Source organism: Siphateles boraxobius, unplaced genomic scaffold, assembly GCF_051911475.1.
Source record: "Siphateles boraxobius isolate OS27281-9 unplaced genomic scaffold, OSU_SipBor_1 76, whole genome shotgun sequence".
Taxonomy (NCBI): Eukaryota; Metazoa; Chordata; class Actinopteri; order Cypriniformes; family Leuciscidae; genus Siphateles; species Siphateles boraxobius.
This window is the reverse complement of record NW_027509204.1, coordinates 2,726,772-2,747,156: the sequence shown is the minus strand read 5'-3', so window position 1 is coordinate 2,747,156 and position 20,385 is coordinate 2,726,772. Positions and strand designations below refer to the sequence as shown.

The 20,385-nt window shown below is 39.3% G+C and overlaps 1 protein-coding gene across 5 annotated transcripts in view; it reads left to right on the top strand.

Moving 5' to 3' along the window:
* l3mbtl1 (L3MBTL histone methyl-lysine binding protein 1) overlaps positions 1–20,385 on the top strand; it is a 45,708-nt gene that overhangs the window by 8,399 nt on the left and 16,924 nt on the right. Inside the window, exons 1-16 of one of the 5 annotated variants that reach the window (XM_077217806.1) lie at positions 2,153–2,195; positions 2,475–2,657; positions 3,510–3,670; positions 3,992–4,158; positions 6,125–6,251; positions 11,382–11,538; positions 11,671–11,794; positions 11,903–11,951; positions 12,462–12,544; positions 12,772–12,876; positions 12,967–13,102; positions 14,404–14,495; positions 14,579–14,730; positions 15,327–15,403; positions 17,468–17,553; positions 19,751–19,861. In XM_077217806.1, coding sequence (XP_077073921.1) covers positions 3,535–3,670; positions 3,992–4,158; positions 6,125–6,251; positions 11,382–11,538; positions 11,671–11,794; positions 11,903–11,951; positions 12,462–12,544; positions 12,772–12,876; positions 12,967–13,102; positions 14,404–14,495; positions 14,579–14,730; positions 15,327–15,403; positions 17,468–17,553; positions 19,751–19,861 — 1,602 coding nt within the window. In that variant the 5' untranslated portion in view covers positions 2,153–2,195; positions 2,475–2,657; positions 3,510–3,534. Of the gene's footprint in view, positions 1–40; positions 129–2,135; positions 2,196–2,474; positions 2,658–3,509; positions 3,671–3,991; positions 4,159–6,124; positions 6,252–11,381; positions 11,539–11,670; positions 11,795–11,902; positions 11,952–12,461; positions 12,545–12,771; positions 12,877–12,966; positions 13,103–14,403; positions 14,496–14,578; positions 14,731–15,326; positions 15,404–17,467; positions 17,554–19,750; positions 19,862–20,385 lie in introns of those variants that run through there. The other 4 variants (XM_077217807.1, XM_077217805.1, XM_077217804.1 and 1 more) reach the window with 4 other exon arrangements.

Genomic DNA, 20,385 nt, shown 5'->3' with positions numbered 1-20,385 from the left:
CACAACTACACAAGTGTCATCCGTCACAACTACACAACAGTGTCATCCGTCACAACTACACAACAGTCTCATCCGTCACAACTACACAACAGTCTCCATGTCTTCAGTCAATAAAAGCACTGGCCATACCCTCGTGTTTTGTGAACGGTTGGTTCGTGAAAACTCATGTACTGTGTTTATGATGTTGCTACACTCACTTTCTTAAAGGGATAGTTCACCCAAAATGAGATTTACTCACCCTTAAATCATCCTAGGTGTATCTGACATTCTTCTTTCAGACGAACACAATCTGAGTAATTTAAAAAATATCCTGGCTCTTCCAAGCTTTATGGTGGCAGCGAAGTCCATAAAAGTGCATCTATCCATCATAAAAGTAATCCAAACGGCTCTGCGGGGGTTAATAAACGCCTTCTGAAGTGAAGCGATGTGTTTGTGTAACAAAAATATCCATATTCAAAACTTTATGGACTAAAATAGCTATCTTCCGGCAGACGACACAAGTCGACTCACGCCACAAGAGTGACATAAACCCATTTACTGCCATTATAAAGCTGGGAAGAGCCAGGACATTTTTTAATATATCTCTGATTGTGTTCGTCTGAAAGAAGAAAGTCATATACGTACACCTAGGGTGACTTCAGGGTGAGTAAATCATGGGATAATTTACATTTTTGGGTGAACTATCCCTTTAATATGTATGTTACATTTGTGGTGGTAAAGACTTTTATGAGATTTAAAACCCTAATGACATTTAAAGCGGATTACACACAATTTGTGTGAGCGAAATGTGTGGCCATACTTTCAATGCCAAGTCCAATAACAATTTCAGTAAACTTCAAATCTAGGCCTTTGAATTATGTGACATAATTTTATGCGACAGATCTAACGAGCGATTTATACAAAGCATTGAAGCACTGAACTTTGGTGAGTTTAAAAACGCCCTGGTTTAGTTTGGTCAGATTTTACACTAGGATATGTAAATGATGTTCAGTATTAAGATTTTACTTTGCATGTTTATCTATATTTGGACAGGAAAGTCTAATAAAGACATTAAAGGAATACAGGCTCAGTGGATGCTCAGTTTTATGCAGTATATTTTTCTGGTTCGAGGTAAGATCAAAAGCAGGATCAGGATGGAGAATGGATCATGAATTAACTTCCACTAGGAGAACATTGAAGGTGTGTCGATTTAACTTGGTTTCTCATTCACGTGACGTCTGAAGATATTTTTACATTTTACTTTTCCACTTCTAGGTAACAATCACTTAATTAAAACAAGAAATCATGACTGTTATATGGTAATCCAGTGACAGTGAAGGTTATTTATTTACTTTTATTTAGATTTAAGTATATATTTAAATATATTTCAGGAATTTACTCAATTGGTGCAAAGTCTGTCTTTCGTTGTTATTAATTACATACAATCAAACCAAAAATTATTCAGACACCAGATATCATTTTTGATATTTCTTTACTAGTGTGTGCAGGACACTATAGTTCATTTATGTAAGCGAGGAGAGCAAAATAAAGTAAACTGTGACATAATGTGCCCAAAAATTACAGTGGACTACCAGTAAAATGTACTAAAATAAATTGGGACCAAAAATGATTCAGACACTTTGACCTGGCCATGTTTTGCTTAAGTGTTTTTTCTTTATTTGCTAATGCACCTTTTTACACCACAGACTGAACAACATTGCGTTTGTTAATTTTGTTGCGTTAACAAAATTAAGCATTGCTTGGTAATTTGTTGAGCTAAACTGGTATTTTCCAGCTGACAGATTTTCAACATAATTCATGTTGTGTGAGAGTCTAACAGAAGGATGGACAAAACCAGTGAAATATCAACTTGAGTACTTGTCATATTTTATTACCATTTTCTAAACTATAGCAAATAAACTGTGATAATGTGAGAAATGTTGAAGGTGTCTGAATATATTTTGGTGTGATTGTATAGGCTATAAGGCAAACTTTTTTTCTTTTTTTAAAACTAATCCTTAACAAAAAAGGTAAAATGTTTTAAATATGTTTTTAGATTAGTGTGTTGAGTAGAATCCGCATTAGGGATGTGTCATAAACTGCACACTATCGTGTGTGAAATTGTGTAGAATGCAACACTTTCAAACATCAGAGGATTGTGCACTTATGCTGCGCGCATGCGCAGATCATATTCCTCCCGAGCAAGACCAGCGCTGGTGAGAATAAATTCATTATCTTATCGCCTTCACATTACGCACAATTCATGTCATGCTATAAAGACACGATCGAGATATAAAGATTTTGCTTGGCATACATATATGGACACTTATAGGCTAATGACGCGCGTTTTATCGCATTTGTCCTGATAAAATTATTAAATAACCCCTTATAATTAGCAATTAAGCTGAGGTTGTCATGGAATTAAAACACTATTTTAACAGTGCGCATCTGTCTTTTCCTCCTAAATGCCCGGGAATCGGATGCTCCTCATAAAGCAGTGTTTCAGTCCAGATCGGGATGGAGGAATGAATGGTTCAATGGTTTAGTTCACTGACCACAGCGCCATTTTACACTGCTGGAGTCAAGAATATTTTGGGATCTGAGAGGATGCGCTGGAAATTATGCTTTTTGAATGGGAATTGATTATTCCATAACATACCTACCAGTATCTCTATATGGTTTGAGCATCATCACCATCAGTTTATGCATTATGCCTAATCATCACCATTGGTTAATGTGTTGAGCATTAACACCATCACTTATGCTTCATCATCACCACCACCACCACTATTAGTTTATGAATTATGCATGATCAACACCGTCAGATTATGGATTATGCATCTCTAACATAATAAACATTTGTTAATTGTCTTGTGCATCAATTTGGCTGAGCATCATCATTTGTGCTTCATCTTTGTTATCGTTTCACTTTTGTGAAGAAATTACAGAAATATCCTTTTAAATGACTAATCGTATTCCTATTAAAACTTCTGATAAACAGCAGGATTTTAACTATACACTGTCATAACTATTAAAATCATTTGTAATTCTTTTTTAAATACTAAGTAATTAATAACAGTCATTTAAATACGTTTCCCTTGGAAAAAGGAAAGTAATGGATTACTCTTAATTTTTCTGTAATTTTATGAGTTCTGATGCAATTGCAATAAATAGACATAGAATATTTCTATATAAAACAATAGTGGATTTAACATCAAAATGTAACATAATGTTAAAATTTATGTTTTTAATCTAACATTTTCCCTTAAATTCTTTGGTCAGTTCAAAAATAATTTTTGCAATTGTATATTATTTATTTGAAATAATTAAAAGAGCCTTTTCATATACTTCAGGTGAATATGGGATTTAGGATGTAATTAGTGAGTAATGCAATTTTAGAGAGAGTAATTAGTAATCTAATTACATCATTGAAGAAATTGATTAGTTTTTTAGAGTAACTTACCGAACACTGCATACTCTACATACTGTTGCTAAATAACTAAATGATGTCCTTATTTCTCTCTGGTCAGTGGTACTGAGGTACTGAGTCTTGCTATGAGTGCCAAAGCAGAGCTGGACGTCCCGCCACACGATGCAGACGCTCCTCCTGAAAGCATCGTCCCTCACGCTCACACTGACAGTCCCTCGCATCGCCTCAAACCCCACGATACTGCCACTATCATTTTTCCAGGTACTTAGATCATTAACGTAATTTATTAATGACATTAATGCTATCTAAAACTTTTAAAAAATAAAAAAACTTTTAAAACATGACTAAAAAAGTAAACTAATTTGGCTGTCAAAGGTAGAGGGTTTGAGCTTGAGAATTGATCAGCTGTTTATATTTACTTGCAGTTTGATTGACAGGATTAAATCTTACTAAACTATTGTTTAGTACTCCAAATAAAAGAGTTAAAAATTGTAGATGAAACTGGCATGAGCATAAAATCTATATAGGCCTACTTTTAGAGCAGTTTTCTTTTTTTTAAAAAAAGCTTGTATTTTCTCATAGCTTCTGCTCATTCGTTGCCAAAAGTGGAGCTGCCTCAAAATGCAATCAGGGCAATTAAAGGCAGTGAACTGGAGACCGCATCACTTCCTGCTCAGGTTGGAGGGACTATTGTGCATGTTCTGGGCTGGAAGGAGGGAGTCGCGATCCTCCCTGGAAGCAATCTGAAGGTGAGCAGAACATTGTTCTACTATTTCATTAACTAATTGCATTTGAATGTCCAATCTGGAAAGAGTGTGTCAAGCTGTCTCCAGTCAGCATTACTTGAAGGTCATGTGCTCAAGGGTTTGAAGAGACGTGCTGATCAGCATCTCGGAGGATCTTCTGGTGTACCACAGTGTGTGAAGGCATCTCATAACTGGTCTTGCAGGGCCTTTCTAAGTAGCCTTTGTGTAATGCCAGTATTCAAAATTTCATTAAGCTTGGAGAGAAATCCATCCATGTTGATTTTGACAGCAACAAGCTTTTGAGTTATTCATGTTCAAGAACCAGCCCTGAAGTGCAAAGCAGCCACATTTGAACTTAATTGTAGAGGTGATGTTACAGTACCTGGGTGCTGGTCTGTATGTTACTTGTGCCCTTTGTTGTCAGAACGTAGAGCTAGTCGGGTAAGATTACAACATGTTCTCCACATGTGACAAAATCAGTGATATTTATTTGAAATGAAGATTTAACCATGTTAACACGATTGCTGAAGATAATTATGAAACAGCATCAAACTCAGAGTGAATACTTATCAATGAAGTCATTTTTAGCTTTTTAATTTCTAATCAAATTTAACAGATGACTAAATACATTAATTAAATGTAGCAGATGATTTTATGCAAAGCAACTTACAAATGAGGACTGCTGCAACGTAAGCTTTTCAGACTAACAATGCATTAAAATGGAAGGTTTTTTCTAACAGAATTCAAATGATATGTCAAATGCCCATACTGCACATGAAATGACCTCCTTAATTATTCAAATCTGATACTAAAACAAGCAATCAAATGTGAAAAATTATAGCTAGTTATAGCTTTTATTTACACACGTTTTAGGTGTTGACAACTAAGATGATACTGATTACATCCATGGCATTCCCCTTGTTGTTGATTTTTCTTATTAAAGCAACTTGAATTCTTGTTAGCAGGTCCTCAACCCAAACACACACTCGGCACTTCACCACAATAGACCCCCCCCCCCCCCCCTTTAGTAAATGTCTCATTAGTAAACAAGTCTCCCTGTTTGCTCATCATGCTAAACATGCAGAAAATAACACTTTATTTCAACATTTACTCGCCCTCTCCAGCACTGTACAAAGCATGATGGGAAGTGGAAATCCCGTTTCCATATATTTGATCGAGTTACTTGATTGGAACATGTTCTTTCAAGATGAAAACATCAAGTTAAGCCAAAGAGTAATCGTTTTAAGTCAGTTTAACATAAAGCAATCATGTTTGAACACAAAACCTGATACAATGGTGTTAAATCAAAAGGAATTTTTTAAATAAATTGAAAAGCACCAATATTTTTTTATGATTACAAGGCACATGAATTTTAAAAAGTCCTTGACTGAGAAAAAGTTGACTTGACTGAAATGGATGGCATTATAAAAAGAGTGAGCTGAAGATGATGTTCTTTCTATCAGGCATGCAGAGGTGTGTTGTTACCATAACAGTGGTAGGAATTCCATGTGCTTGGATGATAGGGCCCTGTGATTTTGAGTATATTGAGAAAATGGGGGTGGGGCCAAACACCGAACCCTGAGGCACCCCATACGGTTAGCCAAATTGATTTAGACACTGTTCGCCTCCAAGATACCCTGAAGGATCTGTCTGTCCCAGTACCAAGCCAGTGGAGTGCCGTTCCCATTATGAGCAGTGTGGAGAGGGTAGATCTTGTTATTTAAATTGTCAAAAGCTACAGACAGATCCAGAAGAAGAATAAAGAATAATCTGGAGGTCACTCTCTTACCAGTTGAAGAATTTCAGTGATGGCTAGTCTTCTGTTTTTAATCTAGAGTGGAAAAAAATATAATTTTTTACTTTATATACACATAATCATTTATTGTGTTGAATGCTTCCTGAAGGCACTTTATATTACTTTTTATTACTGAATAACAGTAACACTATTCTTTTTGCTTACTTTTTGCAGCTATGTGTTAGTGATACTGGTTCGCTGGAAGTGATCAGTGAAGGGAAAATAGGCTCTGCTAACCTGACCACCGGAGGAGTTCAGACAAAACCAGCTGATATGGAGCTCAAACAGGGTGAAAAATCAGGTAATTTTTTATTAGATGCCTCTGGATTATTACATATTTAGCTCATGGCTTTATGATGTTTTGATGTCTGGCTGTCAATTATAGCTTTTTATAAATGTCCAGGAGCCAAAAATTGGGTTTGACGAATATGTCAAATTTAGCTGCTTAACATTTGGCTAGTCTCTTTATTAGGACCCACAACCAAACACAGAAAGTTTCCATTCAAGGATTTTTTTTTTCAGCACATCAAAATGGTCCTGTATACACTTTGTTAGTCTGTTTTTCAATTTGACATGAAATAAGCGGAAACAATAAAACTGCACCTTTATTTGTTTTTTCACAAGAACTTGGATTGATTTTTCGTTTTTAGGTTCAGGGGTATGCCTAGTAAATGAAAAAACAGTTTGATTGTTCGTTTCACATGTGGGCTGGAACAAAATGCCCCTTTCCACTGATTGGTCAACCAAATATCAACCCGTGCCGTCATCGTGCAACAGAATGAAATATCCTAAATCATCCTCTGCAATATTTGTTCATATTCTTAAAGCGTTTTTTGCAACTACATACAGTATAATCTCTCACTAATCAAACAACTGGACCAAGGAATGCCTTGACATAAGCATACTTGGCAGCGCCTAGACAGGGCTTTCTTCTGTGTACGCAACTTACAGGTGCCAGAGAAATATTAGTAGTTGTTTATTTCAGAAATATTAATGTAACTTGCATCTGCACACACAGTTAACCCTTCGCCCCCTTCTTAGACACAGCCTGTTATATGTATCTGTCCAGCTATCAAAATCTGTGTGGCAAAGCTGGGCAACGCACTGAACAGCGCAGAGCAAATGCATGTACATTGCAGACCCATATTGATTTAAGTGTAATTACCCAGCAGTATAATGTCTCAGGTTATACATGTAACCGTGGTTCCTCAGACAAGAATGGATGACGTATTTCACAGGTGGGCTTTTATACTCACGGTCACAACAGTGATAACGTCTTAGGCTGCCGCCTGCCAATGTCAAGTTCATTGTTGTGTTTAGACTCATGCTTCAGACACCAGTCGGAGGCATTCCCCCATAGTGACCCCTAGGGGATGCAGTGTCCCGTTACCCTTCTCAGGGAACCATGGTTACATGCGTAACTTGAGACATTCCCTTTCGAAAGGGAACTCACGCTGAAGTCATGCTGAAGGTATGGGTGCCCTATTGACAGAGCTAAGTTAAAGGACTCAAAGGGAGTCCTCCTCCCTAAAGTGCACACCAGCAGTGGGATCATAGACTGGAGCTTCTCAACAACGGAGGCCTCAACAGGATAACTCTAGAGACAGGAAGCCTAACTATGTTCATTTTCAGGCCAGCGTCCAAGGAGGCTCACAGATAACCTAACACTAAGACAACCCTGAAGAGTGGAGGCCTCAAACAAGTGGCCTAGGGAACACTCTAACCAAAGGGCAGTACCGAAAAAGCACAGAAAGAGCTAAAAACCAATCTAACTGGCCCGCAAAGCTCCACAGAGTGGAGGCCTTAATACAACAACTCTCATAATGAGAGGAGGCCTAGCAAAACTCTACACTAAGGTCAGTAGCCAAGAAGGCTCCCAGAGAGCCTAACAACCTAGCATATTACCCTACCACCTAGCCGAGCTCTAGGAGCGGAGGCCTCAGTATTATGACTCTCTAAATCGAGAGGACATCTTGCAAGGAGGCTCACAGAGAGCCTAAAACTCACAATTGCTATCCTATCTGAGCTCTGGTGAGCGGAGGCCTCAATAAGATAACTCTCTCTAGCGAGAGGAGGCCTAGCGACGCTCGCAAAAGCCAAGGAGGCTCACAAAGGGCCTAACAACTTAGCAAACATTAGCCGAGCTCTAGGAGCGGAGGCCTCAGCATGTAGACTCTCTAAATCGAGAAGAGACCTAACGACACCCCATGCTCAGGATATTTTGCAAGGAGGCTCACAGAGAGCCTACCACTCACAATTGCTAGTGGAGCGGAGGGCTCAATAAGATAATGCTTACTAGCAAGAGGAGGCCTAACAATGCTCTAGTTAAAGAGCAGTGACCAAGGAGACTCACTTGGCACTATTAAAACAGATGGAGCTCAGGGGAGCGAACAAACAATGGTTAAAGTACACCCAAACTAGACGAAAAGAGCCTACAACTTAGTGCTACTGCCCAATTCTGGCTCAATATGCTGACTTTTTAGGACGAGAGGAGGCCTAACTTTGTTCTATACTCAGGGCAGCTCCAAAGGAAGCAGTAACTAAGGGGGCTCACTGAGAGCCAGACAATGCATTCACAACCAGCTTCCTTCTGAAAGCAGTGGCCAAGAAGGCTCGCAAATAGCCCAAACTCAGCACTTCTGCCTGCTGAGCTTTGGGGATGGAGGCCTGAATTTGGTGACTCTCTAAAGTGAGAGGAGGCCTACTAACTCAGACCTACTATTCAGGTGGAGCTCTAGGGAGTGAAGGCCTGAAAAGAGTGACTCTATATAACTCTCCACTACTGTAAAGGCAGTAGCCAAGGGAGCTCACAGAGAGCCTATTAACCTAGCATACTGCCTAGCTAAATTCTGAGGACAGAGACCTCAGCATGACGACTCTCAAACGAGAAGAGGTCTAACGACTTCCTACGCTCGGAACAGCTTACCAAGGAGGCTTCTCAAAGCCTAGCAACTCAAACTCGCTGTCTGGGCAGAGCTCTAGGGAGCGGAAGCCTAGAAGAATGATCCTCTATAACGCCAGTATTGTAAAGACAGTAGCCAAGGAGGTTCACAGAGAGCCTAACAACCTAGCATACAGCCTAGCTGAGCTTTGAGGACGGAGACAGCATACCTCTCTAAAGCGAAAGGGTGGCCTAACAACGTCCAACGCTCAGGACAACATATCAAGGGGGCTTACTAAAAGCCTAATGACTCGATACTTACTTATATTTAGGGGAGCACCTGGGAAACAAAGACCAAAAGAAAAGCAATGAAACGGTTGAAACGGTTAAACCGTGTGCGGCATCCAGCACTAACGAACTCGCTTGCCACTTTCGCCACTCTATTTAAGCGATAAACAACACAAGTCGCTTGACTCGTTTGAAATCGAGACGAGTGCAACATGATTTAAACTGTACACAATTTTAAAAGCTTTTCAGTACACACAGCGCCACTACTATAAAAATTACCATGCAGTTACTAAAGCTGTAGAAAATTGCATTGTGGTATTTATTGTAAATGTTACTATTATTAGCCTTACATTAAATATTGAGTAATATAAGGGCAGACAAGTATCTTTTATAAAGGTTGCTTTATAGTGTATAAGATGTTTTTCATTACAAATATCATAGTTTGTTATTAGTAATATAGAATAAAACAATAGTAATGAGGAGCTTGGTTTGATCTGTGTCATGATATTACAGTTCAAGTCTATGCAAGTTCTTGATCCTATGCAAGAACTGTGGAAACTATGGTAACTTTTCAGGATGAAGCTGTTTTTCTTCTCTGCATATGTTCCGTTCCAATATACTTTAACTGCAAAAAATCAATACAATAATTGTGAGCCGTGCAATATAATGCTATATTAATATCGTTAAACACATTTGTAGTATATTCAAAATAGCTATTTTTTTCTGTCCTTTATTCATTCATTAATTTTATTCTATTTATTCCAATTTAAAGGGCTTACCCCAGCAAAACATTAATGGGAAAATGTCTGGCGGGCTGAAATTTAGCCTCAGGCCAGCCCTGATGATTCTCCTCTTCTAGAGCCTGAATGAAGACCCTGTAATGATAAAACTGTTTAAAGGCAACTCCTTAAGGCAGTTGTATGCCTGGAAACCTGTTTGCATTGGCTTCACATCTGGTGTAAATGCATTTGTGCTTTTAATCTGTTTTAGACTGGAATTTTTTCATATTTGATATAGAGATCCAATACATTGTATCTCGGTTTGTTATACATACTGTATGTAGATGTAGATATAACTGTTGTAGAAAACATTGTGGCACCAAGATAGGCTACTATAAAGAGGGCCCTTGGGTTTGCTACAATGTAGTTGTGTAGCTCTGATAGGAACGGCCCAATCTTCCTAATGTTATAGGCAAATCTGCAGGACCGGGCAGTTCTAGCAATTTGTGAAGTTTAGCTGATCATCAATCACAACTCCAAGGTTCCTGGCTGTCCTGGAAGGAGTTATGGTTGACAAACCCAACTGAATGGAGAAGTTGTAGTGTAGTATTGGGTTCGCCGAAACCACAAGCAGCTCTGTCTTGGCACGTTTGAGTTGAGAGTGAAGGTGATGGTCCTTCATGCAGCAAGAAATATCTGTCAGGCTGGCAGGCTGAGATTTGAGCAAGAATCAGCATCATCTGGATGGAATGAGAGGTAGAGTTGTGTGTCATCAGCATAGCAGTGAAAGGTAAATCCATGTTTCTGAATCACAGATCCTAGTGATGACATATAGATAGAGAAGAGAATGGTCCCAGCACTGAGCTCTGATGCATCCCCAGTAGCTAGATGTTGCGACTTATGCCCTTCGTCTTGAGGATTGACAGGAGGATCTAGTGGTTAACTCTCAAAAGCAGCAGACAGATCCAGCAAGATGAGAACTGAGGATTTAGAAGCTGCTCTTGCCAGTCTCAGAACTTCAGTGAGCTTCAACCGAGAGCAGGGCAGTCTCAGTTGAGTGACCGTGTTTGAAGCTAGTCTGGTTGTTGTCCAGGAGGTTGTTCTGTGTGAGAAAGGCAGAGACTTGGTTGAACAGGACTTGCTCAAGTGCTTTTGTATTGATTGGAAAAAGAGATACCAGTCTGTAGTTTTCTAAAAGTGCTGGGTCTAGAGTATATACACAAAATCACACTACGCACACCTTTTTATCGGTAAAAGGACAATTGTATGAAAACAGGGTGGAGTCAATAAATTTCACAAATGTTTTTAAAACTTATTTGATAACAGAACAGTGCAAAAAGTGGAGGTAAACTTGATTACAGTTAATCTCAAGCTGGAAGGACAGCAGTTCAATGACAAGTTCAGAATCATTTTGTGAACGTTGAAATTTTTTAATTGGCAGGTGTGAAAAAGATCATTCTGGAGCCTGTAATTAGTATAAATCTAACGTGTCAAATCTTGTCTTTCCAATGGCACCATCTCAAACAGTAATGTTTTATTCCAGGCATCTCAGCAGGTGGGAATAGCAGGCCAGCTGTCTTTGTGGAGGCCGACAGACTTCAGAGAGGACATATGGAAGTTCAAGATAATCCAGTTCATAGCAAGTGCAGTGAGATATCGGCCAAACAGACTTACTTACATGGAGAACCAATGTCTAAAAAGTAAATGAACTACTAGACTTACACTTCTATTCTACTCATACAATATACAAATACAGTGTGTGTCATTTGTGTGAGATTTCTTGTATTCTGAAAAGTCTTGTACTTGTTGCAAATTCTGTATGGATGCTTTAGTCTTGCAGGAATTGAAGAAGCACAGGTGGCCTATCATGAGCATGAAATGTTGAAGCCTATGAAGAAGAGAAAGAGAAGAGAATACAACAGCCCATCAGAGGAGGAGTCTGATGCTGAACCAATGGTGCAGTTCTTTCAATTAATTTAATTGCTGTGTTTGATGTGTATTTTTACATTATCTTGTATTTCATATGGAGTTCTAATGCAAGGAAATGCACTTTTGTAATTAAAGGAGGAAAAAATTGAGGCTTTAAAAATTGATGGCAGACACAACAAAGCAGGTACTTTAATCACACTCCTAGAAAACACAGTATTACTTTATGAAATCATCACAAATTAAATCTAAAGTTAGATTTCACACACTTGCACTGTGCACCCACACAAATGTCAATCACTGCTTCAATGATGTTGGCCAAACTGCAGAAATGCAGGTTTTGTGTTCCTAACCAATGCAATCTCATTAGTATCTGCAGGTATTCGAATGTAAAGTGATAGACGCTGATATGAACGATACCAATGCATGGACAGCTTCCAAAATGTAAGCTTGCCTTTACATATGCTTACAACATTAGAGATGTACAAATGTTTAAAATGTGGTGTAATTATAATGCTTGTGAAATGTTTGTATAAACCAGGGATTTGCATGCATATTGATATTGTTTGTATCAGTGTCTATCCCAAAATAAACTTTAAAAATACTTTACATACACATAAGAACACATAATGAGATGACATCAGAACAGTGTGTTTTGCATATGTGAATGTGTAACACCTGTCTGTGGGTACGACAGAGGCTAAACTGGAGTTGTGGTCCTGGTCGCAGTACCTAGAGCAACAGAAAGCTGTGGCCGCTCCAGCCAGACTCTTCCAGGAGGTTTGACTTCTTCATTTCACCACAGGAAGGGAAGAATGCCTCTTTGCTAGTGATTTTAATCTAAAACTTCAATGACATTTTTATGATCCAGCTGTGATGTGTTATCATAGCACAGAATATTAATTTGATTTATTTCAATAGAGAGTAGAGATACAAAAAGTTCATGGTTCAATTATGGATTTTTCTTCTTTTTTCAATATTAATATTTATCCATGTTACCGCTCTAGACCCAAAGGGTTCCCATGATTAAGAACAACTTTCGACAGGGTATGAAGTTAGAAGGCATTGACCCCCAGCATCCCTCTATGTATTTCGTCCTGACGGTGGCTGAGGTATATCGTGACGGCTCTTCACATTTGACTTTCTGACTGTTGTTCCTATCAATGTGGAGAAAGTCACTCTCTTGAAATGCTTGTCTCTAGGTGTGTGGCTTCAGATTACGCCTTCATTTTGATGGCTATTCTGACTGTCATGACTTCTGGGTCAACGCCAACTGCCCTGATATTCACCCAGCTGGATGGTGTGAGAGCACAGGACACAAGTTATACACACCAAAAGGTGAATTATAAACTTGAAATCTGTTCGGGTGAGAAAAATGGGTCAAATAGGTGATTTACACACACAAGTGACCAAATTCTGTATTTAATTGTATTAAAGGTATAGTTCACCCAAAAATGAAAATTACCCCATGGTTTACTCACCCTCAAGCCATCCTAGGTGTATATGACATTCTTCTTTCAGACGAATACAATCGAAGTTATATTAAAAAATATCCTGGCTCTTCCTAGCTTTATAATGGCAGTGAATGGAGGATGAGATTTTGAAGCTCCGGGGGGTTAATAAAGGCCTTCTGAAGCGAAGCCATGCATTTGTGTAAGAAACATATCAATATTTAAAACTTTGAAAACTAAAATAGCTAGCTTCCGACAGCTTACGCAAGTCAAAGGTGTAGGAGTAGCGTAAGCTTTGACGCCTCTCGCGGTTCAAACAGGACTGGGCAACAAACTCAAGCTCCTCTTCTCTTTTATTGACATCATACGACATTTCTCTTTAAAAAAAATCTCATTTTAGTTTCTTATTCGTGACCAGGTTTTATTTCCGCGTTTGTCAATGCGTCATGCGTCGGGTCAAGTGTTACTCTTTCACCCTAAACCAATGCGTAGGCCGTCTGTCGGAAGCTAGTTATTTTAGTTGCTAAAGTTATAAATATGTATATATTTCTTACAAAAATGCATGGCTTCACTTCAGAAGGCCTTTATTAACCCCCCAGAGTCGTATGGAGCACTTTTATCATTGATAGATCCGCTTTTTTGGGGCTTCAAAATCTCATCCTCCATTATAAAGCTTGGAAGAGCCAGGATATTTTTTAATATATCTCCGATTGTGTTCATCCGAAATAAGAATGTCATATGCACCTAGTAAGGCTTGAGGGTGAGTAAATCGTAGGGTAATTTAAATTTTTGGGTGAATTAACCCTTTAATATCACAAGTAACTTTTCTACAGTATCACCTACAGTTGGCTAATAAACTATATTATTTGCCTTAAAAGGTTTCTGTGAATAATATTAATAATGATATTTATTGAATATTGCTGTCAGGTTACAGTGATTTTACCATGTCAAGAAAAGCCCTTAAAAATCCCTTAATTGTGGGAAAATCACTGTGACACTTGAAGTTAAAAAAATAGATCTATGTCAAAAAGAAGATCTATGATGTATCTCAATTGCTATATAGTTGCATCCAATCTAGAATCAACAAAGAACCGTATACTAACATACAATTATATTGTAAATTCTCCTATGTTATAATTTTTGTAAAGGTACTTAACTTTACTACCATTCAACACTCTTCCCTTTCAGGATGTAAAGAAGAAGAGTTTTCTTGGTCCAACTACCTAAAAATCACCAGATCACAAGCCGCACCGAAAGAGTTGTTTTCTAGCTCAATCAAGGTAAGTAATATAACCGTTGATTGAATCTGTATTGCAATTTCCTTCAAAACAAACAACAAAGGCCTTGTTTTCTCACTGTGCAGTCTGAGACAGACTGTGGGTTTGAGGTGGGGATGAAGTTGGAGGCTGTCGACCGCATGAATCCCTCTCTCATCTGTGTTGCAACAGTAACAGACAAAGTGGGCAACCGTTTTCTGGTTCATTTTGATAACTGGGATGACACGTATGACTACTGGTGAGTTACAATGACTCAAGTCTTTGGGTCCTATTTTACCGATCTAAGCGCATGGTCTCTAAAGCGCACGGCACAAGTGCACTTATGGCGTGTCCGAATCCACTTTTGCTAGTTTAACGACGGGGAAAACGGATCTGCTCGTGCGCGAGGTTAAACCTCAAGCAGAACATCTACGGGACAAAGTGTGTTGTGGACCCCTCTATAGGCGCACATTACTAACGCGATCTTTAAATAACAAAAACAAATACTGCGCTAATGACTTCAGACCAGCTTTTTGTTGGTCATAGGCACAGTCTATTTCAGTTTCCTTAAAATAGCAATGCGTCAACAATGGGCCCGAACACACCTCGTTCTCAGACCAGCAGCCCATGGGTGAACAGATGGGCACAAATGCATTTGCTATTTAAACAACGTGGCGCAGGATGTGAAAATGATAACTGCGTCAGGTTGAAACTAGAAAAAAACACTTGCGTCGTGCCTGGTGCCGCACTGCGCCAGGTGTATGATAGGGCCCAAGATATGATAGTTCTGTGTGAAATGAATAGGTTTATAATTTAAAATGAACTTGTAATATTTTGAGTTTCCTCATATCGTAGGTGTGATGCCCGCAGCCCGTACATTCATCCCACTGGCTGGTGTCACGAGAGAAGCCTCCCCCTGACGCCCCCGCAGGGTAACTCACAGAGACATCGGACCCATCATACACATCATACACATCACACCCATCATATCCATCACACCCATCATATCCATCACACCCATCACACCCATCATATCCATCACACCATTATACAGCATACCCATCACACCCATCATACCCATCATATCCATCACACCCATCACACCCCTCATAACCATGACACCCATCACACCCATCATACCCATCATACCCATCATATCCATCACACCCATCATATCCATCACACCCATCACACCCATCATATCCATCACACCCATCATATCCATCACACCCATCACACCCATCATACCCATCACAGCCATCATATCCATCATACGATCATACAGCATACCCATCACACCCATCATACCCATCATATCCATCACACCCATCACACCCATCATATCCATGACACCCATCATATCCATGACACCCATCATATTCATCACACCCATCATATCCATCACACCCATCACACCCATCATATCCATCACACCCATCACACCCATCATACCCATCACAGCCATCATATCCATCACACCCATCATATCCATCACACCCATCACACCCATCATATCCATGACACCCATCATATCCATGACACCCATCATATCCATGACACCCATCATATCCATCACACCCATCATATCCATCACACCCATCATATCCATCACACCCATCACACCCATCACACCCATCACACCCATCATATCAATCACACCCATCATAGCCATCACACCCATCATATCCATCATACCCATCATACCCAACACACCCATCATACCCATCATATCATCACACCCATCATATCCATCACACCCATCACACCCATCATACCCATCATACCATCATATCATCACACCCATCATATCCATCACACCCATCATATCCATCACACCCATCATACCCATCATATCCATCACACCCAATCATACCCATCATATCATCACACCCATCATACCCATCATATCATCACACCCATCATATCCATCATACCCATCACACCCATCACACCCATCATACCCATCATATCCATCATTCCCATCACACCCATCATATCCATCACACCCATCATATCCATCACACCCATCATACCCATCACACCCATCATATCCATCACACCCATCATACCCATCATACCCATCATATCCATCATACCCATCATACCCATCACACCCATCATATCCATCACACCCATCATACCATCATACCCATCATACCCATCACAACCATCATATCCATCACACCCATCATACCCAAAACACCCATCATACCCAAAACACCCATCATACCATCATATCCATCATATCCATCACACCCATCATATCCATCACACCAATCATATCTATCACACCCATCATACCCATCACACCCATCACACCCATCATATCCATCATACCCATCATATCCATCACACCCATCATATCCATCACACCCATCATATCCATCACACCCATCATACCCATCACATCATACCCATCACACCCATCATATCCATCACACCCATCATATCCATCACACCCATCATACCCATCACATCATACCCATCACACCCATCACACCCATCACACCCATTATATCCATCACACCCATCATACCCATCATATCCATCATACCCATCATACCCATCATACCCGTCACACCCATCATATCCATCACACCCATCACACCCATCATATCCATCTGACCCACCATATTCATACTGAGTCTGGATACCCCTACAGGCAAAGGAAAAACACTTTGTGACTCCACTTAAGTAGATTTCTGGAAAATTGTAAATGTTTCTGCGGAGATCCATTGTGAGATGTAAATGAATAACTTTGTTACAAAAAGGCAGAAAATTACGTAAGCTGCATAAATGTCTCAGTGTTAGGGATGTACAATTTGTTTCACAATAGTAATGTTTTTACTGTTTGTTTGATCAAATAAATGCAGCCTTGATAAGCATAAGAGACTTACCGACTAACAAATCTTACCGACCCCAATCTTTTAACCTGTAATACTCAAGTCTGCCTACTTTTTATGTAACACTGGCTCAATGTTTTCTTCTCCTGGCAGATTATCCTGACCCTGACAGGTTCTCGTGGGAGAGATATTTGGAAGAGACAGGCTCAACGGCGGTCGCTGCTGAAGCATTCAGAGTGGTGTGTTCAATCTCTCAATCCTTTAAAAGAGTATCAAATGATCTTTGGTTTACATCTATGTCAGTCAATAAATGAAAGGGGTCATGACATGAGAAATCAGGTTTGCCTTGCACTTTTAATATGTAAGAGGTCTTTAAAACATAGTTTAAAATGTCTTCCTCATTATAAACAAAGTATTTATTTAATCAAACTCCATAAACAGCTCGTTTTGACATTGCTTGATCTGTGACGTCACATGACAAATGCATTTGCATATGACTGCCTCCAGAGCAAGACATCGACATCTTCACTCCATAAGCCCCGCCCACTGCCATTCAGTCACTTACAGTTGCAGTGAGCGATTTCAGAGAAACGCTGTTGATAGAATCGAGCTAAACACACACACCCCTGCCTGTCATTGCCAATAACAGCTTATCTTGGTTCTGTGAAACATAACAAAACCAATGTTTCTCATGTATGGAGCAAAACAACTGGGGCTCCCAGCTTCAGTGTGGCACTCAAGATCCCAAAGCCATGGTCAGGATTTCCATTAAACAATACATCACATTTCTGGTTTGTTTTATCTTATACCTCCAGAACATGTGGAATATACGACATGTGTTGCTTGGGATCGTTCTGTGATACTTTTTTTTAAAGTTTGATGCTGGTCACTATTAGGGATGGGTATTGATAAGATGTTAGCAATATAAATGCCACTGACGATTCTGCTTATCAATCCGATTCTTTAACGATTCTCTTATCGATTCCTGATAGCACTGTATGGAAAAAAGTAGTCATATGCTTTTTTGGCAAAAAAAAAAGTGTTTTAACACATTTAAAATGTGTTTTAAGCTTTATGTTTTAAAGCTTAAACTTGAGTAAGCAAACTGAATAATAAATAAGATTTACAAAATAAAGCAAAAACTCTTCTGTAAACAAGCATACAGGTCAGAAACTCTTCCTCCTAATATAGAATTAAAACTATTCTCTATAAAAACAGGGATGGAATAGTTATACATAATACAGTGTTTTCTTAGAATATGGCTGTTATTTGTAAGACGTCAGTGATATTTTACATTACACTACCCAGTTCAGCGGAGGTTACGGTGCTGCTAGCTTGGGCAGTTGTACGCAGCGGATCAAAAACACGGAATTCCTGCAATTTAGTACCATGGGTAGATATATGTTTAAGCATGTTACTTGTATTTGCACCCTTACATGAAATTACAGCCTTGCAGTTATTGCAAACGGCATCATTTTCGTCTCATTTAGTAAAATAAAGCCAAGCTTTAGATCGTCTCTTCCTCTCCATGATTCCCTCCTTTGCTCAAATCGCGTTGCCGTCATGATGCACAGATACGTAGGGGCCGTGCTATGGTGCCCGATAAAGGACAAAAGGGACAGTTGTGAGTTCACGGTCTGTAAGGCTGGGACTCGGAGCAGGACCATCGATAAGAGAACTCGTTAATGTCAAGGGCATACAATATCGATGGTTCATAAAACTTAGCACCGGTTCTCGAGTGGAACCGGTTTTCAATTCCCATCCCTAGTCACTATCCACTGCCATTACAGTATATGGACAAGCGCAAGTGGGACATTTGTTTTTTAATTCTCCTTTTGTGAATGTGATGATTCACATGTGAGGAAGGAAGAAGACGGGGTCAGCTGACTGAGACGTGTGTTTTATTAAAGTAAATCAAAGAAATCACAAACAAAAGGTGTCGCTCTGCGCAAATAAAAATAAATAAACTCTTTCACTGCAGCACTTGGGTTTCCAGTCACTCAGTTCTCAGACACGCACAAAGTCCCAGTCCAGTCTCTCTCTCAGTCTGTATCCATTTCCCGGTGGATTTTATCGTGTCTCTCCATGCCAATTACTGAAACAAGACATGTTTGTACTGTATTACTGTTTGTCATTTGCACTTGACCCACTTACGCACCGCTCATCTCCTGCCTCTCTCTCTTCTCGCTGACCCACGCCCCCCTCGCCACAGTTAACCTCAAGGAATATATATATATTTTAAATTAAAACTCTATGTCATGACCCCTTTAATTGTTCGGTTAGTCAGACTTGATGAAATCTAAAAAAAAATCTGACCGACTATTGTATTCTGTTACAAAGTACACTGATAACTGTATTTAAACCATTTCCTTCAGCAAAATAAAGCCAGGTTTAGGATTGCATTGGAAAGCTGACTCGTCTTGTATGTCTGTGTAGCGTCCTTCCCACAGCTTCCAGTTGCAGATGAAGCTGGAGGCGGTGGATAAGAGGTGCCCGGGCCTGATCCGTGTGGCTACGGTGGAGGAAGTGGACACTTACAGAATAAAGGTGTGTGAGAAACTACTTGTGTACATAAACGCCAGCTTACAACTACGCTGCTTTAATCAAATAACTAAAGGTATTCGAGGACATTATCTTTTTTTCATTTAATGTCTCATAAAAACCGAGGAGAAACACACACTCCCGTTGAGAAGTTTGGGGTCAGTAAGATTTTTTTAACGGTTTTTAAAGAAGTATTTTTGCTTATCAGAGCGGCATTTATTTGATTAGAAATACGGTTAAAACAGTGAAATATTATTACAATTAAAACAACAATTTTCTATGTGAATATATAGTATTATTTAATTTATTCCTGTGATCAAAGCTGGATTTTCAGCATCATTAATCCAGTCTTCAGTCTCACATGATCCTTCAGAAAACTTGATGATTTGATGCTTAAGAAACATTTATGATTTTTATCAATGTTGAAAACAGTTGTGCTGCTTCATATTTTTGTGGAAACCATAATTTTTCCCATGACTCTGTGATGAATAGAAAGTTCAAAATAACAACATTTATTTGAAAAAGATTTT